This window comes from Pempheris klunzingeri, chromosome 1 (genome assembly GCF_042242105.1).
Source record: "Pempheris klunzingeri isolate RE-2024b chromosome 1, fPemKlu1.hap1, whole genome shotgun sequence".
In the NCBI taxonomy this organism is placed as follows: domain Eukaryota; kingdom Metazoa; phylum Chordata; class Actinopteri; order Acropomatiformes; family Pempheridae; genus Pempheris; species Pempheris klunzingeri.
Genome location: NC_092012.1, coordinates 7,971,060 through 7,998,776, shown reverse-complemented (window position 1 = coordinate 7,998,776; position 27,717 = coordinate 7,971,060). Strand labels below are relative to the sequence as shown.

The 27,717-nt window shown below is 39.6% G+C and overlaps 1 protein-coding gene across 1 annotated transcript in view; it reads left to right on the top strand.

Annotated features, from left to right (window-relative positions):
• Window positions 1-516: 516 nt before the first annotated feature.
• map2k5 (mitogen-activated protein kinase kinase 5) overlaps window positions 517-27,717 on the top strand; it is a 57,636-nt gene continuing 30,435 nt past the window's right edge. The window contains exons 1-16 of the mRNA XM_070832819.1: window positions 517-931; window positions 1,270-1,318; window positions 2,560-2,627; window positions 6,632-6,701; window positions 7,551-7,591; window positions 9,831-9,898; window positions 10,022-10,070; window positions 12,303-12,367; window positions 20,377-20,416; window positions 20,512-20,580; window positions 21,655-21,736; window positions 22,677-22,738; window positions 25,171-25,219; window positions 25,343-25,416; window positions 26,758-26,808; window positions 26,958-27,029. Coding sequence (XP_070688920.1) covers window positions 800-931; window positions 1,270-1,318; window positions 2,560-2,627; window positions 6,632-6,701; window positions 7,551-7,591; window positions 9,831-9,898; window positions 10,022-10,070; window positions 12,303-12,367; window positions 20,377-20,416; window positions 20,512-20,580; window positions 21,655-21,736; window positions 22,677-22,738; window positions 25,171-25,219; window positions 25,343-25,416; window positions 26,758-26,808; window positions 26,958-27,029 — 1,041 coding nt within the window. The 5' untranslated portion in view covers window positions 517-799. The remainder of the gene's footprint in view (window positions 932-1,269; window positions 1,319-2,559; window positions 2,628-6,631; window positions 6,702-7,550; window positions 7,592-9,830; window positions 9,899-10,021; window positions 10,071-12,302; window positions 12,368-20,376; window positions 20,417-20,511; window positions 20,581-21,654; window positions 21,737-22,676; window positions 22,739-25,170; window positions 25,220-25,342; window positions 25,417-26,757; window positions 26,809-26,957; window positions 27,030-27,717) is intronic.

Here is a 27,717-nt window from a genome sequence, read left to right as displayed (position 1 = left end):
TTGCCTTTTATACCCCCAGAAAGATGTTGAATGCCCAAAATTGTACTCCAATCAAACTCACTCTCACATCAATGTCAAGTAAGATACAGCAAAAGCGGTCTAACAATCTCTTTTTGAGTTTGAAAGTTGAGTTGTACACATACATAGTGTGCCACCCAGTGCTGCCTGTATGCTCTTTTCTTTACATAGTTTTTCAGTCTAACATTTTCTAGTCCAAAGCACAAGGATGACATTTTGACTTTGCAGTGAATGAGGAAAACAATGACACAAAAAAGCTTTAAATATTTTAAATCCCCCTTCTATAATGATGTCGACTATTTGATTTGATAACATATTACGCATATTCATAAGTCGTTCTTATGTTAGAAGTGCAGTTTCTTCGTTGTAACACAATATCTTTAGCACCTGCTGTACCTGCGAGGTTACCTGCTTCATAACAAAAGGTGCAATGTTTTGGCTTTTATTTTGAAAAGCCCCGAGCGGATGTTGATTCGGAAACGCTGTTGGAGCAGTTGTGATTTCCTTAAAACTAGCTACATGGCTAAAAATCCGCGATAACACAGTGTTAAACTCTGCCCCAGAGAGCAGGCTGGCAAAAGTTTACAGCGGAAACTCAAACTTTCAAGCAGTTATGAGCTCAACTGTTTTTTAAACGTTTTTAAATCCCTTCATCAGTTGACAGAAGTGTCTGAACTGAGCAGGATGCTAGCTTGTGTCGTTAGCGAACCAGTGCAGGAAATTAGCTCGTTAGCTTAGCCAGCCAGCCAAGTGTTATTATGAGGCTTCATCGCTCCTCTTTATGCTCGTACTCGGTTTAAATAACATCTGCGCGATGGACCCTGAGACGATAGTTATCCGCATAAAAACGCCGTCTGGGGACATGGACTCATCCGTCGACTGTCCATCTCTTTTGAACTTCAATGACTTATTGGTGAGTCTGTAAAATGCTACACAGCTAACTAGCTAAATGTCACTCCTGGTTCAGCTGCATGTCAGCAGTTTTCATTTAAAAATAGCTGTACAGTGAATCGACACACACAGTTTGAATTGGACAGTTTTGGTTCCTCAGTGAACATGTCTGAGCCTTATTAATGTACTCTGAACAGTTCAGTTTCACAGCACTGTGACCCCACCTATACATATCTGTGAATGTTTACAGTCTTTCTAGCTCAGTTTTAAGTCTAAGCTCTCTGCATGTGTGTCCACTTTTTAACTCTGTGCTTTATTATTGCCTCTGTTGTTAAAATTCACTCTGCCAACACATTTCAGGTCGCCATCAGAGATGTGATGCCTGAAGCCACTGTCACGGCCTTTGAATGTAAGTGTCTGTTTCACTTTTGTATAAAGTATCAGGATGTATTGTTGTTATTCCTGTACAGGTTGTACATAACATTTCCCGGAACCCATAATAACCACAGTAAAGACCAGGAAGAAAATGCACAAGACACCATAAATAGAACAAATTTGGTGGAATAAATAGAAAGTGAGCCGATTTAAAATGAATAAATAAAAAAAAGAAATGGGACAGCCATGCCCTAATATAGAGTAATAGTAATAATAACAGCAGTTTGTTCAGTGAGATGCAGAATTCATCATGGTCACAGCATGTGGGAAGGAGCTGCCCCTCACCCTCAGCCCTTTGTATTGTTTTACTGCTAAAACAGGGACTCTGCAGTCACAGCCTAATAATCCAAGTTATTGACGACCTCAAAATCTGAACGATCACAGTAATGTGAACCCTCTGAGTGACTTATGCTGTGTTCCTCATTGGCCACGATTATTTATACAACCCAAAGTCACGTCCTAGTTAAAATACTATTAGTCAAAACTCCCCATGTTATTGTATGGGGGTCCTGTATAAGGTATCATCTGTTTAGATGTGCAGTATATAGTTACTTTATGTGTAGACGGCTTGAAAAAGCAGTTAGGTGCATCCTGCTCATCAATGTGAATCAAATTAGTGTGGTTGATACAATTTGTTTAGATTGTTGTATATCCTACTGAATAAGATTTACTTACTTTGTTCTCTTGCTCTGTATTCTACTAAAAATATACAACTATATTTTTATGTGCAGATAAAGTAATCAGAAGTGATGCTTATGTATTATATCGTAGTATTTGTTATGTTAATAATTTGGATATAACAGGTGAGTGTGAAGATTTTGATACTTCTACAACATACATAAACTTTTATCTCTGATCTCTTTGCATTCATTTCTCCCAATATTTTGCAACCATACAGATGCTTTTCTTTCATTTTACATCTCAAAATGATCTGTACAGTTTCCAAAGGAGTCACTGACAAAGATTACTTTGCCTTTAAGTTTCGTTTAATATGGAATAAGTTGCATCAAAAGTTTTGTAAAAACATTTAAAGTATTGGTTGTTGATATAATTCTAAATTCAGTTACACACTGATTCACTGTGTTACACTTTGTTTTAACTGTGTTTGTTTTGTATACCACAAGTACAGTAGACTAATTGCATCTTCCAACCCTAAATGAATCCAGTTAAAAAGTTTTACGATCCAAATTTTAAGATGCTTTTGTCTTTTTGTAGATGAAGATGAGGTGGGGGACAGAATCACTGTGAGAAGTGATGAAGAGCTCAAAGCCATGTTGTCATATGTGAGTATATAAATTAATAAACTGATGATCATGTCGCACATCCATCGCGCAGATTGCATAATAGGATTGTATTTTGTGTTGTAGCAGTTTCCTAGGGACAGACCTCACTGTTGTCACTTCTGTCTACAGTGTATATACGACATTCACTGCATGTCTGGACATCATGTTATTCCTTCGAAGGTTTCTCACATGTTTTTTTGGTAAAGTTCTTTTTTATGTTTGCGCATGCAGATTTTCTGATCCAAATCAAGTCTATGAATATAAAGTGTTCTTTGTTGTAGAGATTGTAAAGCCCTCTAAGGGGAGGGGAAAGTTTTTTTGATTTTGGGGGGTGTACAAATAAAATAAACTTTACTTGGCTGGAAAGAGTAACTGGAACATCTCCCTTTTCATTGGGCTGAAATCTTAAAGAGAGATCTCTCATAATCTTGGCACATAAAACTCAAACTGTCAGCTTGAGTCAGTGTTTATCAGTTTATAGGTATTTCAAGAACAGTTTGAAAAATGTTTAACATTGCACATGTTTTTACTGCAGTGGCTGATCTCAAAATAACAGGATCACTTCCATGGACACCAAAACCCTTTTCTCTAAGTGGCCACCTCAGGGCTATTTATCAGATACTGTATTTTTAAAAAGAAGAATTTTAACAGTTAAGAAAAAACACACTGTGACGTTGTGTATGGGGCAGCAGTGATCTGTTAAAAAATGAAAGAAGACAGAGGTACACGCTGATGACAAGAAAGATTTTGACTTCTTGCTTCCACCTCTACATTGACATTGTCTTTATCTGCCACTCAGCAAACTACAGTATAAAGATCTTTGAAGCCATAGAGCCTCATCCAGTTGTATTTAACCTAAGGTAAAACCCAGCTTATTGGTAGCTTTCAGCAACACACATACACACACGTACTTCCACTATTCGTTCAGCTCCCCCACCTAGTGTTGTATTTTCATATTCCACCATACTTACTGTTCATGCCATGGACAGTAAGAGTAATGGCGTGTAATGTGTTTCTCTACGAGGTACACTGAAAGCTAAATGAACTGTCAATTTTTATTATTTATTATTCAGTACTTAAAGTTTTGCCTCATTAAAGAGCGGGCCCCCTGGGCTGCAGAATTGTTCAAAATCTACTTTCATCTGTGGATGTCTTTTACCCCCCATCAGCTCACAATGATGCTGCTAGAGCCACAGGCACAATTTACACTCCTTGTTTTTTGTCCATTTTTATCATGCATTCACTTGTGGTTGCTTTTTAATCATTAAGTAGCATAGGGTAGCAGGGTGATTAAGCAAAAAGAGACAGCTGTTGTGCTGATGAGCGTTGTGAAACAGGGATGGAAAAAGTATTGACCTCAGCCAGCTTTATTATTCACAAATCCAGCTGACATGTTTTGGGGCTGTTCTGCGATTCTGTCCGTCTGTGCTGCATGTCCTGTTTGAATGGGAGTAGCTTTTGTGAAAAGTATTTTTGTATCAATAAGGTTTCAGGAACTTTCTGTCCTGGGTGCTTTTATATCACCATTATTATTTTATGTATTTTATGCTAAAATTACATCTTTATATGGTTTAACAACTTAATTATTCCTGAATAATTCAGGATTTTTGAAGAAAAGGTTGTGGTACTTTCATCGTTGATGCATGATCAACCAAATATCAACAATAGCTGCAAGTGTACATGTGTATTTTTAAATAGTGGCGAAGCTACAATTAGAGCCATCATTGTTTTTGTATGTGCCATCAGTTTATCTTGTCAAATATTTTACAATAAAATGTCAATTAACTTGATCTTTATCACATTATTCAGTACATATACAATAACCAATATTATTTCCATCTGTACTGCATAATGGCAGCTTATTGTCCTAGCATTCTTTATTCAGATGATGTGACATGTGTTGTGGCAGCATATTAATTTATGACCCTGACCTGCACCTCACTCTGCCCAGCACAAATATGTAGTATCCACAACGCTGCACTGCTTCGTCCACAAATTTCAAAAGCTATTTATACAATGAATTTTTGGCAAACGAATCTCGGGGCCTTGTAATGGCTTTCTGCTCCTTGTGGGACAGCCAAGCCCACAAAAAGCTGCTGATCACCTGGAAAATACTGGGCTCACTAAAACATAATTTACACTAGCTGAGTACTTTAAATGTCTTATGCAAGGTTTATGCATCTCAGCAGGCATTTGCATTTGCATATAGAGGATTTTTTTCTTGTTGTGGTTGTTTGCTGTGGTTGCCATTTGGCCTCCATAGAGACCCCAGTGGATTTTTGCCTCAGTGCTGTTAATTCCAGGTGAGCAGACAGCCATTATGTGAAATTAATAGGAATAAAGGGAAACCAGCATGTTAGGTGAAAGGTGGGATAATTCATTAGAGCCTCTCATGGCTGCCTTGTGTGTGCCTGTGTTTCTGTGTATGTGGATGTTTGTGATGATACATTTCTAAACAGACTTTTAAATATGCTGTCACTTCTCTACAGTGTTTTTTCTTATTGTTAAGTCTCTAAAGTTTTAACATTGCCTAGCCAAAAGTCCTGCTCCTTGTTGCAAAGCAAAATTAATGCTCAAATTCAGCACTTAATTAACATCAGTCTGCAGAGGGCGTTTATAGTGAAAAGTATCCCCCCATCAGTGAAAACATTGATTGCTACATGCTCCTGTGAGACCCACTAGTCTTCAAGGCATCTCTAATCATTGTTCGACACCTTGAAAGACAGACGCCCCGGTTCAAAGTTAAAGACTGGCCTGTGTCAGGTGCTAAAAAAACATGTGACCTCATCCGTTCCTCGCTCAGCTCCCCCTGGAGGTAGTGGCTCTAATTCCACCGTTCTTACTCCCATTTCCCCTTAGTCTGCTAATGATGATGAGCCCCGCTCTCTGCTCTCGCTCTCCCACTTGTCCCTCAAGGCTGAGCGATGGTATTTGGGATCGGACACTGTTTAGTTATTGGCCAACAATGGAGAATGTCTTTTAATAACACACCTACTACAGATTAGTTGGTAATTGCAGCCTTAATCAATAAGCTATCTGAGCGGAAAATTAAAGGTACGTGAAGCCCGAACCCCCCACATCCTCAACACACAACATGTTTTTCGGTATTAGGCCCATTGTTCAGATGTGGCCTAGTGAGAACGCTGGAGGGCGAAAGCAGAGGGCTAGGAGCGAGGAGGGACCTGACAGTGATAAATAGGCCTTTTAATAACAGCTGTGCCACTTGGGTAGCCATTCTGATCCGTTCCCATCCAAGCCGGTCCCATCGTCCTCCCTCCCTCCCTCTCCCACAATGAGAGAGCAAATTTACATATCGCAGTGATGACTTGGTAGTTCATACCAGGTTGCAAATTAAACACAATGAACACATGTACATTTGGACTACATAAGGACACACTTGCTCTAACAGCGTCTTCAGTAAGGTCTTTCTGTTCATTTCTGTTGGTTTGAAGCCTTAAAAAGGAGGGGGCATAAACAAAACACACAAACACACACAGACACTGACACACACACGCTCATGTTCACAGTTTAACAGATGGTTTGGTTAACTGAAACATCAATTATTGCGTTGCCTTGGCAAGCGTGTGAGAGGCTCCAGAGTGTATGTGCATGTGCTGGTCCTGTAGGATATGAGTGTTTGGTGAGCTGTTGACCTGGAGGAGAAAAGGGTTAATGCTACACTCCTTCAGAACAAGCCCACAGGGCATTGGTCCTCATCAGCAACAGATTTCAGCACAGCATGCTCACATTTTTGGGAACATTGTGGATTAATTCTGATGCCATTTAAATAAACGTTTTTGTGTGTGTGACGTTCTAAATTTGTCAGTGTTGTTCAAATTTACCATGGCTTTTCTTCATCAGTTTTACATTGTTAAGTTTGACTTTTATTCTGCTATATAGATGAAGCTTTGAAGGCTGTCTAAACGATGTATAAGTTCGCGTATGTGTAATTATCACTTCAGACCACTATTTCTCTCAACTATTTGTCTTTTTTTTCTCTTTAGTACTGCAACACAATGAATGAGCAACGCATGAATGGACTGCTGCCGGACCCTCTACAGATTTTTCCACGAGGTACGGAGTGACTTGTCACAGTTTATCATGTATTGGTAATGCTGAAAGGCTCAATGTATCTTTATAATTAATGTGTTGACAACTGATCGCAAGCTAAATTTAAATGTATATTCATGCGTACTACTACACAAAATGTCAAACACTTGAACTGAAATTTAGGTAAATCACTTGTGCTGTGTTCAGACAGTCACAAAATGGGAGCGTTTGGTGGCTAGAAGGAACAATGTAGCCTCTGGACAACATTAAAATTCAGCAGCTCATTCTATTATTGTGTTGACAGTCATTTATAAATCTGCATTTCTCTTACTCCAAGGACATTGGAACTGCAAGCTTGTGTTCAGACTAAGCCTTGCCAAGATCTCTGACATTATGTGGTTTCTTCCTGAACTGGTTTTCACTATGAGTGCTTTTTCTATACATACCTTTTATTCATATATATATATATATATATATATATATATATATATATATATATATATATATATATATAATATTCTCACCACTCAAAGTCATACATAAACCTCTAACAGGCCCCGAGGGCAAAGTGATGAAACATTTCATTGTCTCTCTCTCTCCTTTACTCTGTATCTGTCTTTCTCTCTCATTCTGTCTGTTTTTTCTTTCTTTCTCTTTTCTCCAACTGTATGATTCTGTTATTCCTGCCTACCTACCACCAGCTGTCTCAAGAGCCCAACATCTCAATCACTCTCTTGTCTACAACTAATTTCAAAGTAACCCTCATTTCATTTCATCTTTTTTTTTTCCTTTTTATAAAGAACTGATTCCTTTTCAGCACATTTGTAAATGGCCCAGTGATGTGTTCTACAATCTAGTCAATTACTGTTTCAGCCGGCAAGACTCCAGGGATCCGGAACATACATGGCCTGAAGGTACCTATCTCAATAATTGTTTCAGCTGCCTTACACAGAGAACGAGGGGAGGGAGGGAGGGAAGTTGAGGCAAATGGATTGGTAACGCTGTGTTCCACTTATTGAAATGTCAATTGAAGTCAAGGCTCTCCTTTTCTTTCACTCATTTTCGTGCTCCCCTCATGTATCTATATGTATTGGGATGGCTGGCTGTGGCCGTCGCAGGGCTTGTCTCTCTCCGTCTCTGTCTGCCTGCCTTCTTGTTTCTTATGCTGGAATAGTCATGTAAGAGAAAGGTGTTACGCCGAAACCTTCATCCCCCTCCAGAGTATTATGATCCTCTCATTCCATATGATCAGAGGAGCATCAGCGTTGGTTAGAGCAAAATCTAAGTCAGTAAGAAGATGCCTTTGTTCAACCATGAAATTGTCATTACAAGCCCCCCTCTGCCATTTACAAATGGCCTTCCACAGACTTTCCCATCTTTATGTTAGGCATATGTTGCTATTGAAACTCATTGCTAATTACCATGGGTTAAATGACTTGACACGTCCTCCATCTCTCCAGATGATCCATATTATATCCATCTCCATTTCAATAGTAAAATGCCCCCTGCCCAACCCCCCCAATACTAAAAGTGCTTTATTTAATGTATCCTCTGAGGAGCTTTGATAACAACTACTGAACTATATCAGTTTTTTTTTTAAGGTCAAGGGTCTGTTTTGAGAAGATGATGTTTTCCAAAAACCTTTCGTCCTTTGGTAATCTTTCTCCTCTTTTCTCCTGTTTTAATGTAAAAGTAATTGGCTGAGGGGAGTCTTGTGCACTGCTTAAATTAGGTCTTCCTGGGCACTAATTAAAGAGACAATCCCTGTGCTTTTGAGGACCCAACACACCGGCCTTTTGACCTCAATTAAAGAGTTATTTTTAGTATCCCCTTTTCAGGGTCTTGTCTCTTCTTTTGTGTACGTTATCTGGGTTGAGGTCTTTGGAGTAAACATAGATGCAGATGAATAGATAAAACGAACGAATGTCCCTAGTGAGGCATGAAGTTTTTTTTTTTATGTCGCAACTTTATTTTCCTTTTGCCTTTGCCCAAATCTGCTTCATCTGCCTCATTTTCTCTAGCCTTAAGCCATTTTTATGTCCTTGTATAATTAAAAAAAAAAATACACACAAATGACAAAGATAACAATTAATATACAGTATAGGGAGAGGCACAAAACCCCATGGTCTTATTTGAAGCCTCCACTTTTAAGCAGCTTTTGTAACATTTTATAGAGGAACAGTGTTTGCCAGGTGGGGAAAGTCATTCTATGATTTGGTACCACTAAATCTTATTGAATATTAACCACTGCATGTGAGAAATTAAAGAGGATGAAGATATATTAAGTTACAATCCTTACATTCGACCAAAAGTTTGTGGAGAGTAGTAGGAGTTATCTCGCCCAAACCATATTACAACATGAAACATAACAATGACTTAGACTGTATTAAAGAGTAAGGAGATAGTTTGTTGTGACACGAGGACTAACCCCCCAAATCATGATGAAAATCATCAAATTCCTATTGAATTCCTATTAAAGTCCCCCCTGTTTGAAGAATCATCTGTGATCTGTAACCAAGTTTTGAAGCTTATTTCATGTTGTTTAAGCAAAGTTCTGTAGAAGTCTTTTTACTGGTCCAACAATTTAAGCACTTGAACCTCGGTGACACATTCCTCAGTAGTGTTGTCAGAAGCTTTGGGTGGTGGGGTTCAGTCATCTGCCTTCAAGGCTTACTAGGCCCAAAGCCAGGAACCTCCACAAGATACTAGAGAGTTGGTGAGACTCATTTTAACTTCAGAACAGGATTCCACAGATTTGATTAGATAGAAAACCAGCCTCAAGATCAGAGAGCAATCTGACTGTTTGCACATAACAAACACAAATTGCTGCATGTTGAAAACATATTTTTTCCTCTCCTCTTCTCTGTTCTCTTTTTCCCTCTTCTGTCTGACATCCTTTCCCTCCTCTATGTGGGCACTTCTTCCTTTCTTCTTGCCTGCCTCCCTTCTCTCCTACAAAAGGCAATTAACCTTCAGGCTGAACTGAGAGCATGTGTTTTGTTCTTGTTCATTAGGGGGTCTGGCCATATGTCTGTCTGTCTGTCTGTCTGCCTGTCTTGTGGCCTTGACCACTAAGTCTGTGTGTGTGTGTGTGTGTGTGCGCGTGTGTGTTTTTCCTTTCACATTTGTGTGTATGTGTTTGCGCACTTTCAGGTTAATACAAGACCTAACCCAGCCAATGACTGCACTCATGCTGTCCCAGACTCCATGGCCAACAACAGGTGAGTCTGCTGGGGCACGAGGAGCATGTTACGCTACCTGGAATAAACTTCAGTTGGTTGGTTAATAGATGAGTAGAAAGATGTCTGTGATACTTACGTCAGTGCAACTGTTCCTTCCTCCAGCTTAAAAAAATCATCTGCTGAGCTGAAGAGGATCCTGACAAATGGACAGGTGAGCCTGTGTTTTAGGTTTAAGTAGAATTTGACCGCTGTTATCTCACTGCCCCTGCTCTCGCACCTAATTTCCACTCGCTAGAGCACATTGTCACATAGTGGTTGGCTCCCCTATTTCTGTGATGCCAACTGTGGGCATGTGGTACAGGGTGTGTATTTGTTATTATCTCTTCACTGTGCTGCTCTGGGAGAAAAAGGTCTATGGGTTCCTAGGATCAAGCCTGCTACAGTCATCTCTCTCTCTCTCTCTCTCTCTCTCATAGACACACACACACACACAGTGGCTAGCGTGTCAGGGAGACAATTAAACCAGCAGCCTCTCAGGTTTCTGCTGTAACACAGTGAACTAATAGAACTGTTCTCTCCCTTCTCCTCCATGCCTTCATCCATCTTCTCTCATTCTCCTTTACTCCCTACACTCACTGTGTTATCTAATCAATTGAGGTGAACGGGAGGGTGCGAGTTGTGTGCATACATGCTTCCTTCTATGTGGTGATGCCTGCCTCTTTTTTAGCCCGCACAAAATTAGTTTTGGCAGCCCCACATTGATATCATATCAGCCACAGTACAAATGGACATCTGTACACACAAACTGGCTTATTGACAGGGCACTGTAAGTCCGCAACCTCACGGAGCAACACACACACAAACAGTTTGTGTTCCAATGCAGCATGTACTGGGGAGGTAATCAATTAGAGAACTTTTCTTTGGACACAAAATTCTGGCCATTTTGGATGATTTTTGATTTTCTGGGGATGTTTTTACCAACATTTTGCAGTTGCACATTATATCACTTATATGACATACATGACTTAAACAGGAATATATATTATGACTTTTTAGCTTTAGAATTAAGGTGTTGGGCCTCTGGTTATGGCTATGTAAAAAAGTTTATAATGTATTTAAGTATGTAAAATATGGAAAAAATATATTAACATGATGTACTTTTTAGAATTGAGTTATTAACAGAAGACATTTGAAATATAATTATTCTCAACTCAAAAATTCAAGACCGGGACCAACAATAAATATAACTGTGAAATTATATTTTTGAAATTAATGTTTAATGGCTGTCCAGTTTATTTATGAAATACTCCACATTTACATGAGGATGTGTAATTTTATATCTACTGAACTTGAGGAGTAGGTTTTTTCCTCCCTGTTGTCCACATGGTATCATCACACAGGCAGAGCATTACCCTACTCCACCTTTAGAAATATACACAGATCTAATGCTGTCTTCACATGCGCTCAAACTATGACTGAGCAGTATACTAAAACATTGGCAGCATGGTGGTGCAGTGGTTAGCTCTGTTGCCTCACAGTTAGCACTGTTGCTGTTGCCTCAAAGCAAGACGGTTGAATCCAGGTTTGAACCTGTGGTCTTTCTGTGTGGAGTTGGCATGTTGTCCCTGTGCATGTGTGGGTTCTCTCCGGGCGCCCCGGCTTCCTCCTGGCTTTAAATTGCCTGTAGGAGTGAGTGTGAATGGTTGTCTGTTTCTATTGGTTGGCCCTGTGATTGACTGACAGTGTACCCCACTTCTCGCCCAAAGTCAGCTGGGATTGACTGCAGTCCCCCCGCAACCCTGAAGGATAAGCGGTATAGATAATGGATTGATAGATGAACTTAGCTATAGTGCGGTTTCAATTCTATTTTTTTAATTGTTGTTTTAAATAAGTAATTCTTCATCACTAGTTCTAACTAAGTCTACTAAACTACAAGATTAGTTGCTGTGTTTATTAGGACATTCACTGATCTACAGGAACATTTTGACTGGTAATTTCAAAATGGACAAGAGGACGAGACCTTTGCTCAGGCCAGCCATGTTAGCTCAGGCTACATTATATTACCCGTCTGTGACACTTTTTTTTATCAAAGTAGAGTGGAACAGCGACAGCAAACAAATTGTCATTAAACTTTACATCAGTCACCCCCCCCCACTCACCCAAGCACAGTGTCCTTTTATAAATTGGACAGCAAATGTTGTATTGATCTCTCCTCCTCCTTCTGTCCCCGTGTTTTCACTGCTTATGTTGCTGAACTTGGAGTGACCTGAATGCTCGTCTTGTTTATAGCCTCCAGTGACAATGTAGCCCCCCCCACCTCTCGCTGTCTCTCTCTTTCGCACCTGTGTAGTTACACATATCATCCACTGGTTGCATGTCTTCTCATGTTATAACATCTAAGTACCATTGTTGTATACCTGTATGTGTGTGTGTTGTCCTGCAGATAAATGCCCAAGATATCCACTATCAAGAGCAGCTAGGCCATGGAAACGGAGGCACAGTTTACAAGTAAGTGTTTGCTGGCTCTCACATTCAGACACCAACATTACAAGGCCACAGCACAATAACTGATAGCGACACTGAAGAGATACCTGCTGAAGCACGTGAGTTAGCCTGAAAGATTTATTCAGTAATGTTGGAGTCTGTGCAAATATCAAGGAAGAATGTCTCAATTATTGTCCAGTTTTAGACTGATGACTGTGATGCGATTCTTGACTTTTCATGTTTTTTTGCCGCTAATTAAACACATCACTCAGTAGGGTTCTCTGAAGGGTACTCCACTGTTTACCAGCCTTCTTCTGTTCCTTCATCTGTCCATTTATCTCTGTGTTTGGTGTGACATCCATCAGGCTGGTTGGTGTCTGCACCTGCATTTATTTATTCTGGCTTGAAGGTTGCAAACATATATGATATTGATTTGGGGCTGTAAGGTATGACAGCAATTGACTTAATCTGTCTATAGTACAGCACATTACCTGCCACCATGGAACAGCTCCATCCTCTCTTGCTAGATAAATGTGTTACTGCCCTGCTATCGCTATGACAAGGTTGGCATTTGTGTTGCTCCTTGTATTCTTCTTCTCCCCACCTTGTGTTTCCTCCTTGTCATCAATCCTTTTGCTATTGAGCTGTTTTATTGAGATTGAAGTATTGATCACTGCTCAGACTAACCTTGACTTGACAGAGTGGTCTGCCTCACAGAGTCCCCAGCAAATCCAGTAAATTTCCTATCTCACAAATCCTCAACACTCTTTTTTTTTTTTTTTTTTTTTTTCACCCTTTTCTTTCCAAACGCCTTTCACTGTTTTATGATTTAGAGATAGATTCAAGAGCCAATCTCTCATAGTTGTAGGAGAGTAAGACTGCCAATGAGTTTGGCACTAGAACTGGTTACACTGCACTGGGGAAAGCCAATATTGCAAGCGCAACAACTTCTCAGTCAATTTAGCCCTGCAAAGAAATCCATATGCTTTGGTGCTGAATTTTTAATGGAAAAGATTAGAAAATACAGTTAAAGAAAATGAGCCCACTTATTTATGCTGTTTTGGTGTTGCAGATTGTTTAATGTCATGTCATGTAATTTCAGATCAAACATACATGAGCATGTCCCTGAACACATGCCGTGTCCCAAATTCATAGCACACACTAATTTTAATCAGGTTTGGAGTATGTAGTGTACTCACACTGTAAAAGTGGCAAAATCTACTCAGTATGTTTGCAAAAAATATTAGCGTGCTGTTGAAAGGCACAATCCACTGCACTACAGTGGATTGATACCATTTTCTGAGATTATCTTAACTCGTATTGTATCAGAGAGAGTGAGGCTAGCTCATGCAAACAGACATCTCATAAAAAGCTTTAGATAGCGTTTTTAAATGCTACATGTAGACAAATAAATCTGATCATGGAGGCTAAGTCGCATAATACCCAGTTGGCAGCATTTCTGTGAAAAATGCATCCTTGTGGACTTGCCAAAAAGTTGTGCCGTGTATTATTGTTAATTGGTTTCTGCTGTTATGTTCTGTTTATTTTGGTATTGGAAATTAAGATGACTAGATTTATTTACATTTAGTAATAAATGTTTAATGTGTTTAATGTTTAAATCGTGTCAAATCTGAATCAAAATTGAATTTCCAGTCAGTCTTGTCATTAATCTTCTTCTTGTCCAACTGTATCAATTTTGTAGAGCCTCCAAAGAACAAAGGACAGAAATGTATCCAGTTTAGGAACTACTTCATTTACTCCCTCATCCTTCCAGAAATGTCCTAGTTTAGGTCAACCTTTCCTCTCCCTGCCGATGATAGTTAGGGCAATGGCCTCTGTTTCTATACATCAACAAACGTTTTTTCAGACATTTCAAGAGTGCTTATAAGTCATTGTCCAAGCCTCTCATATGTCCACACCCTACAACTGGACTTAAGCTTCCAAAACTACCACAGCTGCATCCTCCCTGGCCTGCCTGTCCCTCTCTGCTGTGTCAGCAGGAGCTTCATCAGCACCAGTCATGTTCTGCGTAGGCTCTTCCTCTACAAACTTTGGAAGAAGGTCCATTCTGACTCCATGTGCCCCATCTCCAGCATAACACATAATTCTGAATAAAGCTTTCAGACATGCACTGCCAGCAAACCTGTAGTAGTACTAGCTGTCATTAGACGCATTCTCTGAAAATCCACCTATGGTGTGCAGGCATGGCTAATGTTAATAAGGTATCTAAAGAACACCTTCACTAATCACCTTCTGCCATGAAAAATTAATGAATATAATCTGTTAGTGTTTTTATTTCTTAAACAGAAAAGGCCTATTATAAGCCGGGGTTCGGGTGCCTTCCTGCTTCAACTTGCTCATTAAAGCAAGAGGAAATTCAAAATCATGAATTTGTAACAAAATTGGTGTTAATTGTGTTGGTGGCCTTGACATCAGCTGCTAGAAACTTTCATCAGTAACTGTTAATTGCTCTCCTGTTTTTTATTTTAATTATGTTGTCACAGTTAAGAAAAAAAGCTCAAAACATTCAATACCGCCCTTCCCTTGGTGTCACCTTGTTTTCAGTTTGGTTGGATTTTTCACTTTAACAATTTCCCTCAATTATTACAACTTGTATCAAGTCCTCTTCTCTCCTCTATAAATTTCTCTTTACAAAGTTAATGCCAAAAGCAAATTATTTTAAAACACGCACAGTAAGTACATCAAAAGAAATCTGCACTCTGTCTTCACAAAAGCTTTATCATGGTGGGATTTTTTTAAGGGTCTTGACAGGAAGCTGAGATTATCCAGTTTGGTGTCTAAAGGGATAAACTTGAATAGTCGAAGTTGGAAGGATCACCTTAATCTACTGTCTGTCCCAATCACTGTGGACCCAAAACTTTGTTTTTGTTTGTGTACATAGGCAACAGAAAAGGGCATTACAATCGAATGAGTTAGTCTAATTGTCTCCAACATATTTAATTGTCTTAATTAGTCACAATGTTTACATCCGTATGAGTCACCTGTGTTTACAGTAGAATTCCTTTGAGTAAAATGACAGGATATAAAACAAGTTGTTCTTTATGGTAATGCATCATTGTCATATAGCTGATATTTTCATGGGAAAAGATGGGAGTTTTTGCTATGTTTTGTTTTTACTATTTTGCCAATTTCCTTATTTTGGTTCAAAAGATGCATTGATTACATATCATTACACCAGTCTAGCTTTCAAACATGAACTGAAGAAACCATAAAGTCAGCTGCTAATGCATGCAGACAGAAGAAATAGTCGGAAGGTTTCTGTGGCCACAACATGCTTTGATTGCATTGATTGTCAAATTCCACTGATGTGCGACCTTGCATAGAAAACAATGTGTTTTGACACATCAAGCTCCACTGATGTGTGTTGACGTCTATTTTTTTTCTTTTGACCAATTTCAAGGGACAGTTTTTATTTTAGCAAGCACATTTTTGTGGGGAAATATGCACTTTTGTTTTGGTCTGACTGCTTTTCTACATTATTGTTCTGATTAGGAAAGCCTTTTTTTATAAAGCAAAATGAAAATGAGTACTTTAGTGATTTTGGTCAGCTCCAACAAATGTTGCTTTATGAAATACTGTAAACATGCGCACCAAAGGCCTGGACAGGTTTCTTCCAGACAAACCAATTCTCTGTTCTCTTCAGCTTCTACCCTTTGGTCCAGCTTATATTAGGCTTATCACATGTGAAAAGCACTACCACCCACCTTTTAACCTCTTAGCCCATTTATGACCCAGAGCCATTTAGACTCAATTGGATGTTACCAGCACCTCAGCTCTGTATAGCCACACGCTGACCTAGCCATCCATCAATGTCGGCCTTTGTTTTTTATTACACACTCTCTCAGAGGTCCATCTTGTCCACCAATCTAACTGACTCTATGGCTTATAAATACAATAACAAGGACAAACACGCTATTCTCGTGACTCATGGATCCAGCAGCACAATTAAAACAAGCACATTTGCCTGGCTGCAACTGTGGTGACATCTACTTAGACACCCCACGGCTGGTCCTGTAGTCTCAGAGCCCATTTTCTCCATTGATTTTGTTTTGTTCACCTCATTGATTAGAATGTATATTGAATGACCAAACCTCTTTGGTTAATCGGTGGTAACCTAGTGTCTTCTATCCAGATATGGTCAGTTTGTATTAGAACCAGTTAACTGGGATTGTAGTTTACGCTCAGTGTCACGTTGCCTCTCAAATGAACTCTTGGTTGGTTTTCATGTGCCTTCCTGTTTTCACATTTGATTTTATTTGGTTGGATAAACTATAAACTATAAAGCTGACTAGGCACTCCTCCAATACAACATTTCTGCACTAAATCCTGTCTCCTATCCTACCTGAGGGGTTATAATTTTGATTCCCATTTATTCTCTACAAATTACGAGTGATTGACCGATACATAAAGTTAGCATTAGTTGAGTTCACAGAGAATGGCATTTGGTTTTTATACAGAGATAACTTGCTTGTAAAATTTGCAATAATGCATTATGAGATGTCCTGATATAGAACAATTGTTCTTTAGACACAGCTGATGTTTTCCATTATCCAAACTATGAATTCCTTCTACTTTTATTTGGATAATTTTTTTCTGTATCAGAACACCTCAAAGGGTAATATAACTGTCATAACACAGATATCGAAAATATTGAGTAAAACCTATAAAAGGATAAGGTTTTGTCTATTTTCATTTGTAATATTTCAATTACAAACTTGATTTTGAAATAATTATTTATGTTGTTTATCCATGGACCTTGTGGCTCTTAAATTATTTTTCCAAATAATTAGGCTAAATTATCTAATGGTGAAGAGCCTAAAAAAGCACAATCTGAATCCTGTGTGAAATAAAACAAAAATACATTCACTAACAAAATCTTCAAAAAAAACACCATTTAATGTTTTACAGCCTCAAGCTAAATAATTATGAAATTACTGTGATACAAAATGATTGTTGGAGTGTTTGGTATCCACTGGAGGTTACTGCGACCCAATGATGTTCCAATTTATATGAATCGTAAATGGGACATAGTGCAAACTATAAAACCCACAATACAGACATAAGAGACAGTGAGTATACATAGAACAAACATCTGCTCTAACACCTTTTGTCTGTAGGTGTTGCAAGACTTAGAATTTTACTTTTTTACTTTTCTTTTTTTACTGTCCTTGCCTGTAGGTGGCAGGCAGGCCTGTGATGTGACGTGTTGAACTGGTTTGATAGTGAGCGAATGTCATTGGATGACCTCTAATAACACAAATCAGCAGCAATACTTTTCTCTATGAAATTAAACATAATGCCAAACAGTTGCTGACTGGTACATCATCCCTTTAGAAGCAGCTATCTGCTGTTTGAAGAGTAGAGTGAGTGCAGGGCAATTGTACAGTAAACCAGCAGTTGTGGTGTTGTAATTTTTCTCTCAGCCACAAGAGGCCTGCTCTCAAAAGTGATGTCAAAGTCCGTTCAAGGAGTTAAGGAATATTGATTTTCACTTTTTTTTTAGCATGGTAGGTTATAAACAAAACAAACCATTCAACTTATTTGGTGTAAGTTTGCATGTACAAGCATGTCTGTCTGTGAGTGTCTGTGGTTACAATAGGTTTCTGTCTGTCTGTCAGTTAGGAGGCCCGTTATAGCCGTGTCAGGTGAGAGAGTCAGGGAGAAAGAAAGGCAGCCGTCATCCATGTGGCAGTGTAAAAGTACCACGTTAGCCCTGATCCAGGAGGCCAGTCTCTCTAACCCACAGCCCCAACTTCAGAGACAGCGAGAGGCCCCATGAATACTGCATGATGGAGCTTTTATTACAGAGCGAGCTGGAGTGTAAATAAGATCCAGGCAATGGGGCACGTTTACTGGGGTCAGATCAGGGGGAAGTGGCGGGGGGTGGCTATGTAACCTTGTCCCCATGTCTCCCGCTGTCACATGCCTGTCACTGTAACTCATACAGGGATGCTCGGCCCTGAGGTGGTCAAGGACAGTCTGAGAGTAAAGCTTTAAACAAGCAGCACTCGCACCATATCCCAAGCCCTAAAACATGCCCTTAAAACACATTTGTTAAAACTTTGGAATTTCTTATCTTTTAATATAAAAAGCATAAGAAACCATCCTGTGAAGAAGTACATGGAAGTATATGGATGACTCAGTGTTTGTTTACTTTGGTCCAACTATGGAAACCAAATAAAACACAAAATAATATAAATACAAACATAAGCTTCAATAAGCAGGCATGAGACTTTAAATGAAAGTACATACAGAAAACTTGTAAGCACACAAACACTCGACGAAATTCAGCCACAGGCTGGGTCTGTCTTTCAGCATGTCTAGACTTCTCATTGAGAACTACAAGTTGTTTAGCATGGTGAAGACCTGGTTTAATCTCCTTTCAGGCTGCTTTACACACACAACCTGGGTATTTAACACGTCTACCCCTGCGATCGTGCCTCCATTAACATCTTCATCTTAATTAAGAGGCAGCAGTCATGCTTAACTGACATTGATTGTAGCTTAAAGGAAGATTAAGACGTCAAAATGGAAACAAAGCCATCAGCCTTATGTGTAAAATGGTGTTTAAGATCAAAAGCACTCACTAACACTCATAGGGCAAAAAGACTTGGGCACTGTCCACTTAAAGGGAAATTTCACCATGTTTTATGTGGATGTCTATGTCTATCTGCTCTATTAAAGCTATAAGTACCTCAGTTTGTGCTATTTTGACCAAGAAAGGTGAGTTATCCTGTTTGTGGAGCTGTTCCAGTAGTGCCTACATGAACCAGGATGCATTGCGCTTGAGCCTCTGATGCCCAACCCCGCAAAATCCTCTTCATCATTCAATTCAATTCAAAAGGCTACTAATGACGTGTAATAAGATAGCTTTTTATTACATTTACTATTATCACTGATCGGCTATTCACATAAAAAGTGGTGAAACTCCCCTTTAAATCAGAAAAAAATTCTCTGTATAGCCTTTAGATGTAAATATCCCTTTAAGCTTATTTGTTTTCTTTCAACAATCTCGGAAAAGTATAGTTTGTTTTGGACTTCAGCAGTGATGAGACTCTTATCAAAGCTCACATACAACATGGTGTAGCTACAGTCACAGAACAGTGTTAGCTCTAACTGTGGGTAAATACCTGACATGGCACTAATAGAGGCCTTTAATTAAAGGCCTGGGCCAGTTTTTAAGGTGTCTGGCCGAAGAGCAATGTGATACTCCAATCTAAGACGCATTAATCACACCTTGCACCATACACATTCTCTCTGGGAGACCCACTGACAGGTGAGTAGCCAGGTATCACATTTACTAAGCCTGCTTGCAAGCCAACCAGCCTTAGTGACGTACACTGCCCCCACCTCATCTCCGTCACCTGACAGCTGTTGGACAGTATTCGTCCTTGAGGATTGTATGTTGAGAGGTCCAGAGGTATTGTCACTGGTGCCGTAAACTAACCTTCAAGGGCTGTAACTAAAGCCGATGTTTGGCATTAAGGAGTTTGATAATTAAATCATTACGGGGCCGGTCTGTGGCTGCTGCTTTACTTGCAACTCAAAACTCTGTCTGGAACAACTAGTGATAGGGCTGACTGGATCTGGTTTTGGGTGGTGACCTCTGACCTTTAAGAGAAATGACACAGGCATTTTGTCATGCTAACTCTACTACTGAGATACCTGTAGAGTCCTTAGTTCACTGTCATTTATGTCACTTCATTACCATGTTTAGTGCATTATTAGTACATCACATTTACAATTACAACATTTACAAAGTGATTGACCAATTAATATTAATTTATTAACCACATCTAAACAGTGTGTAATGGGTGTAACAGGACCATACCTGAAAGGTGTAAATGAACGCTATGATCAGAGCTCCAAACTCAGAAGAAAGCTAAAAAAGAAATCATCAATCATTTGTGTTTGAAAATCAAAACACAAAAATTCTGGTTAACTTATAAATAATATCAACAAACCTGTTTCTACTGTTATGTTTAATATTATGTTCTGTTTTGTCCACCTAGAGCATACCATCTTATTGGCAAGCGGGTTTTAGCTGTCAAGGTGAGAACTAATACTTACTCTTTAATAAGTGACTCTCGCTTATTGTTGTCAATGTTGTGTTTATTTAAGGCTTTTTGTCCCATGTTTGATTACAGGTCATTCCCCTGGACATCACAGTGGAATTACAGAAGCAGATTATGTCAGAATTAGAAATCCTTTACAAGGTTCGTTGTGACTGATTTCATCCATTCCTCTCTACCAAAACAACTTCTCTTTTCTCCACTGAATATTGCTGTTCTACCAGATATACACTGTTAATAAACCACAAGTCTGTAGTGTCATTTATCGCCTCTGGTTCTTACAGTGTAAGGCAGGGATCTGTGATACACGGACACATGTGAAACATGCTGCACACATGGGCTAGGCATGACATGTGAGCATGGAAACTCACTTAAACTAAGCTTGAATGCAAAGTGTGTAAACATTTAACATGATGAAATGAGTGCAATCAATCTTTATTTATATAGCGCCAATTCATAACAACATTATCTCAAGACGCTTTCCATAAAGAGCAGGTCAAGACCAAAATCTTTAATTAAGAGACCCAACGATTCAGGAATTCAAAATTAGGGATTCAAGAATCCCCACATGAGCAAGCATCAGGTATTATATTAGGCAACGGTGGCAGGAAAAAACCCCTTTAACAGGAAGAAACCTCGAACAGAACCAGGCTCAGAGGTGGGTGTCTTTCTCTCGGGGTCCGTGTTGGGTGGAGTTGTGGTTTAGCATGAAACAGGCAACATTCACCAACCTGAGTTCCTTATATTGAAGTTTTTTTCCATGGCCCCATTTTGCTCACCTCATATGCAGTGTGTGTGTGTGTGTGTGTGTGTGTGTGTGTGTGTGTGTGTGTGTGTGTGTGTGTGTGTGTGTGTGTGTGTGTGTGTGTGTGTGTGTGTGTGTGTGTGTGTGTGTGTGTGTGTGTGTGTGTGTGTGTGTGTGTGTGTGTGTGTGTGTGTGGAATTAAACCATGGATAAAATCGTTTCTTTCCAAACAAAAACAGTTAAACACTTCTGAACTGATGCTCTTCAGTGATGCTTTTGAACCAGCGACAATCACTTCTGCATGAGTGATCATGAGAAACTTTTGATTTTATACAATTCACTGCCCCTTTTGAAATCACTTTTCGGGTCAAATTCAATATGAGGATAAATTATTAACGAATTTTTTTTTGTATCACAAATAAATATGTTGGCATGCTCATTAATGATCACATTGTCTCTTCTCCTGATTGCAGTGTGATTCACCGTACATCATCACTTTCTTCAGTGCCTTTTTTGTAGAGAACAGGATATCCATATGCACAGAATTTATGGACGGTGAGTTTGTTTGCCAAAACTATAGGACTTAGGAGAGCTGTCCTGTGCTTCTCTGCTGTGTATCCATTTACACTTCTACAGATCAAGAGAACGTCTTATCGCTGTGAGCTGCTTAGCATGCCTGTGCGCTAAAAGCTACAAGGGTGTGATAAATCTTGACTTAAGTGCATTTGTAGGTGCGTTTGTAAGTGTCTAGGTTGGTGTGAGATGAGGGACTGTCTATGTTTTTGGGTGGGGGTGTGTGTGTGTGTGTGTGTTCAAGTGTGTGTTAATGCAGTGATTCCCCTGTTTCACACATTTGCCAGCTTGTCAGCAAAGTCTGTCTAACCTTAGCACTCTTTACTTCATGAAACTTTTCTCTGATCAGTCATTTCCAGTTGTGCTTGATTAGTCATTACAATGTTATGAAAATTGGATTGCAACATCAGTGAATTTATTGTCTTGTTTTATTGATATGACAAATAAATGTCTTTACAAGTGCTTTAGAAAATGATGAATACATTGAATATGACTGTGTAGAGTACATTTCTAAAATATAGCTGTTGGTAGAAGTTCTGCTACTGCTTTTAGTAGTGCTCTTTTTTTTTTTACTTCTAACTATGAAATATATTTCAATATTTACTTTGTGTGAATTGTCAATGTAAACGGGTCAACAGTTTTCTTGGCAAGGGTGCCTGTTTGGCTACAAAGCATTGCGAAAAATTGTTTGACCGAATATAAATCTGGATCCAGGAGGGAATTGCAAGCAGCGACTGTTTTGTCAGTTGTTTGGAAAGAGATGGAGTGTAACGCCCTGCATGGCCAATATGAACTTGGCTTTATGTTGTGCCAAAAAGGCCAAAAGGAAATTAGTTAAGACATTGCACAAAATGTGTCATACTATATCACTGTCTTATAGAGAGAAGAAGAATTTGAAATTTGTAGAATTTGTCTTTTGCAGGTGGTTCTCTGGACGTGTACAAAAGAATTCCAGAGCATGTGCTGGGAAGGATTGCAGTGTCAGTAAGTTACTCAATATCTTCATGTCAGTAGTTTGATTAGTGAGTAAAATGCACTTAAATTGAGTTTTTGGAAACATTTATTTAAGTATGTAGTCTATTAGAGTGTGATAGCCCTCTCATCTTGAAAATGAAATGAGAGAAAGGAGAACCACAGGTGTGAATTTTTCAATTAGCTTCTATTTGGTGAAGGGACAGAAAAAGTCAGTGTTGTTTTCCTCTTTTCTCCCTCCCTTTCGACTCTCAGTTAAAACTTGCATTTCGATAGCAATGGCCTTGATGTTGATAAATGCATTTCTCTTTTCCACACTCATTATCATTCCCCTGTCTCCACCTCTTCTTTTCTGCCTCCCCCCCTTAACTTTGTCCGTAATCAAACAATGACAGCTATTTAGTCAGTGTTAATTCTAATTCACAGCTTTCCCTCCTTTGCACTGTCACCGTTGTTAATTATCACAGAAGGAAAAGCACCCATGAGGGTGTGAGTGAAACAGCACACTGCAGTTGTTGAACTCACAGCACCACCTTTTGAGGCAGCAGGACTTCAGAGAGCTTTTGCGTTCCCTTAATTTATTTCAGAGGTTGTCATGCATCAGAGATGGATGACAGGAGCCTAGAGGCTAGAATCCTCTTTTACATCCCATAAATGGGGAAAAGAAATCACAACAAAGCATTAATACACATTGGGAGATGAGTAATACTTTAACAAAATATAATGTTTATATGGCTGTTGTATGAATCTAGCCAGGCAGACAGTCGTATGACTGCAACCAACAATGCCCTTGCGAGTGCTGCATAGAGCCAAAAAAAGTGCCTCTCCTACTCTCTTCACAAAAAAATCTTTCTCCTGCCAGTGTGTCTTTTACTCTGGTGTCTCCCCCCAGTCAGTTGTACACATAACACCTCCAAAGAGAGGCAGCAAGGAGACATCCTTACTATGTGCCCCAACAACCTCAGTGCATTTCTTTCAACGCGAATGAGAAACGTCTCATTGCAGAAGTCCCTCCTGATTGCTTAGCTCCTCATCTGATCCTGTAGAGAGGGACAAAGAGGCATCTTCCCAAGCAGAGGAATTCTGGGTAGAGAGAATTATTTTGTCAAAATTGGAAGACATCACACAGGGTTCCTTCACAGTATGGAAAACAACAAAATGAAATATTCAACTCATTTTTGCTTCTTATGTATAGAAGAGACTTGAAAATAATGTCCAGTATGTCAAAGGAAAATAAGGCATGTATAGGTAGCACCAGTTAGTTTATTTCCTCTTTGGGCTGAGATGTTTGATGGTGGAACATTGTCCAACTAACTCCATTGTAGTGTGGACTAAACAGGCAGAATGATGGGTGAATGCAGGTTTCCCTGAGTTTTATGCCAATGAAGCGCAGTCAATGGATGGCAGATATCTTTTCTAGTTCCCTGGTGAAATGACACAAACATCCCTTCTGTTACCGTGGGGGTTGGAGATAAACAGCTACTTAAAATCGCATGACAAAAACTGAATAACACCTTGAACTTGTCTGGGTCTCTGCTAAATTATGTTGCTATATTATTATTATTATAGATATCCTGTCCATGAAATCATGATCAGAAGTATACAAAAAACAGGTCACACCATTGTTGGAATCCAAACTGGACAGCTCCAAGTACACACAGGTCAAGATGACACATAGAGGATGCATTGAGGTTTGATCACTGACATCACATTCAGAGTTGAGCTCCACCAGAGTATTAAACACTATGCACATGTTTTAGATTATGATATTAAAGATAACACACAACATTAACGGTAGACATGATGTTGCTGCACCAAGCACAGACTTTTAAAAGGGAGCCATTGTCTAAATACATTAATATATAAAATACATAAAGACATTGCTATTATCATTACGTATGTTTAAATATTTTAAATAGAACGTGAACACTTTGATAAATGTGTTCAAATGGTGTACATGTTTATTTGCATACAGAGCTGGGAAGCGTGAGCCGATCACGAGGGGTCAGTCAAGACATATGTGGAGAGACATTTTAATGCCATGCGTCAACAGTGAACAATCCTTTCTATTGCACAGGATTTCATAAGAAAGCCAATCAGTATGAACACGCCCTCTGGTCTTCATTTATGAAACAGACAGCACCGCTCCTGATTACAAGGGCAACATCGATACAACATTAGAGATGTGAGAACAGCACAGCAGTATCCAAACCTTTCAGTGATTCAGGGTGAATCTTGTCTAACCTCTTTGTCTCTTAGGAGTTTACTCACCAGCTCTGTGACATGTGTCATGACAGCCAGGTTTTGGGGTGTAAACAAGGGTCATTGCCATTTTCTCTCTACAGATAAGTTCAATTTGTATACACACAACTGGAGGTAACCACTCCACATTAAGTCACATTGAATGATGTTGAACTTAATATAATTTTTGTCTTCATTTGTAGGTAGTGAAAGGCCTGACATATCTGTGGAGCCTGAAGATACTTCACAGAGGTGAGTAAGGTAGTGTGTGTGTGTATATATGTGTGTGTGTGTTATTAAAAAAAGAGCAGGGTTGATAAAGACAAGCTACGAAGTGCTGATGTTGTAGTTCTATCAAGCACTTTGTCTCCGCAGATGTCAAACCTTCCAATATGCTGGTGAACACCCGGGGACAAGTCAAGCTCTGTGACTTTGGTGTCAGCACGCAGGTACACTGATTTGTTTGTATGAGCACTAGAGAGAGAGTGAGAGAGAGAGAGAGAGAGAGAGAGAGCAAGAAAGGATGGAAGAGAGAAGAAGAGAAACAATTGTCTATAGCTGCATCACCACAGTCCTGTGCAATCTGTGTGTGTAGGTGTATGTGCTGGCAGATCTGTGTGCATATGGTCAACCTGTCAATCACTGCATTCATTTTCAACTCAAAACATCAGCGCTGTCCCAAGGGTCTTCCTCTCACATTAACTCCCGCCCCCCCCCCCCACGTCCATTGTTCTGTAGCCTCCAAAAAAATCACTTGTTATAATTATGACCCGCACACACACACACACGACGGCAAAGCCTCATTGATATGTATTCAGTAGATGTGGGGAAAGCGTGGGCAGCAGACAATAGCCGAGTCATTGTGTGTGTGTGTGTGTGTGTGTGTGTGTGTGTGTGTGTGTGTGTGTGTGTGTGTGTGTGTGTGTGTGTGTGTGTGTGTGTGTGTGTGTGTGTGTGTGTGTGTGTGTGTGTGTGTGTGTGTGTGTGTGTGTGTGTGTGTGTGTGTGTGTGTGTGTGTGTTCTGTAATGTAATCATCAGGGACAAACCTTCAATGTTCCCCAAAACATCAACCCTGAGGACTGTGTCTCCCTTTTCCACATACACACACACACACACACACACCATCCTTTCTGTGGCAAATTGTTATTCATTTTTAACCTCCACTTCTTGGAAGCTCCAAGGTGAATTTTACACGCTGCATGTGTACCACTAGCACACTTGTCCTCTGTCTTTTTAACTCTAGTTTTCTGTTGATCTCTCTCTCTGTCGCACATATACTCTCCCCCCTCCACTCACCTCACACTGTAGGACACGCTCAAAACAAAAAAAATAAATAAATAAAACAGCCATAAGGGAACAGACACTCATTATCACAGTCCTGTCATTGATGCCATGTGGCATTGTACCCCCCCCCCCCCCCCCCCCCCCCCCCCACACACACACACACACACACACACACACACACACACACACACACACACACACACACACACACACACACACAGGCTTACTAATGTCTCCTTCTCTTACTCCTGTTCCCCTGTGCAAAGGTTGAGAGCAGCCCAAAATATCAACCTGACATGTCAATAGATTTAGATAATGTAAGTTAGGTCCAGCTTCTGTCTTTTTTTTTTTATTCCCTAATATAGGACAATGAAGCAATGACTCCCTGAAAGTTATTCATATGACTTAAGGTACCTTATTACAGTCAGTTGAATAGCCTGGCTTTATATTGACACTCAGCATTATTATTTGGTTATTCACTTTTCATTGATTTCCTTTTTTGCAGTTGGTGAATTCTATTGCCAAAACGTATGTGGGAACCAACGCATACATGGCGGTGAGTAACCCTTTAAGTTCTCAGTCATAAGACTCTGTCATTGATTAATTTTCACATCGTACTACTGAGCACATGAGCGAGCACAGGAATTAGAATCAGAGCCTCCATTTTTTTCATTACAGTTTTTGATGTTTGTTTTTGCTCCATAGCCGGAGAGGATATCAGGAGAGCAGTATGGGATCCATGCAGATGTCTGGAGTGTGGGAATCTCTTTCATGGAGGTATGACAATGTATAAATGGCTTAATGCTGTACCTGGCATTTCACTTACACAGAGAGAAGTGCAGGACGTTTGGTATCAAATTGAATAGATATTATTATATTTTTTAAACTGGCTATTAATCAGTGAGAGGAGAGGAGGCATATATGTTTGTGTCTCCATGTGCTTTGGCATCAGTGTTTCTCTCTTCAAATAACGTTTTAATTTCAGTATTACACTTCCCTGGTCTCTTGTCCTCCCATTGACGCTATTGATTCTTCATCTGTTTATGTCCACAGCTCTCCCTGTGCAGTATAACAAATGATTTGGGCCTCTGCCTCACCATTGTTTGTCAATAATGCTCAATATCATTAAAATTATAACAGTAATGGATGAGTTGACAGGGAAGGAGCCATGTTAAATTATTGACATGATCTCTGTGATTAAGATGAAGTTTTACAGCGGTGCAGCCCCTGGCCCTTTACTCTTTATGTGTGCATTAAGCTAAATGAAATGACTGGCAGTCCCACTCAATTTGGATTGATCTTCAGCCTACTAGTTGGTCTATTTAAGTTCAAGGAAAGACTGGGAGCGTTTTGACGTTTTAATAACGTAATGTTGCCAATAAGCCGCCCTTGACCAAGATGAAAAATGCCCACCCCAAGTGAATTGCCAAATGTTAGGGAGAGCTGTCACCCAACCCCCCAACCA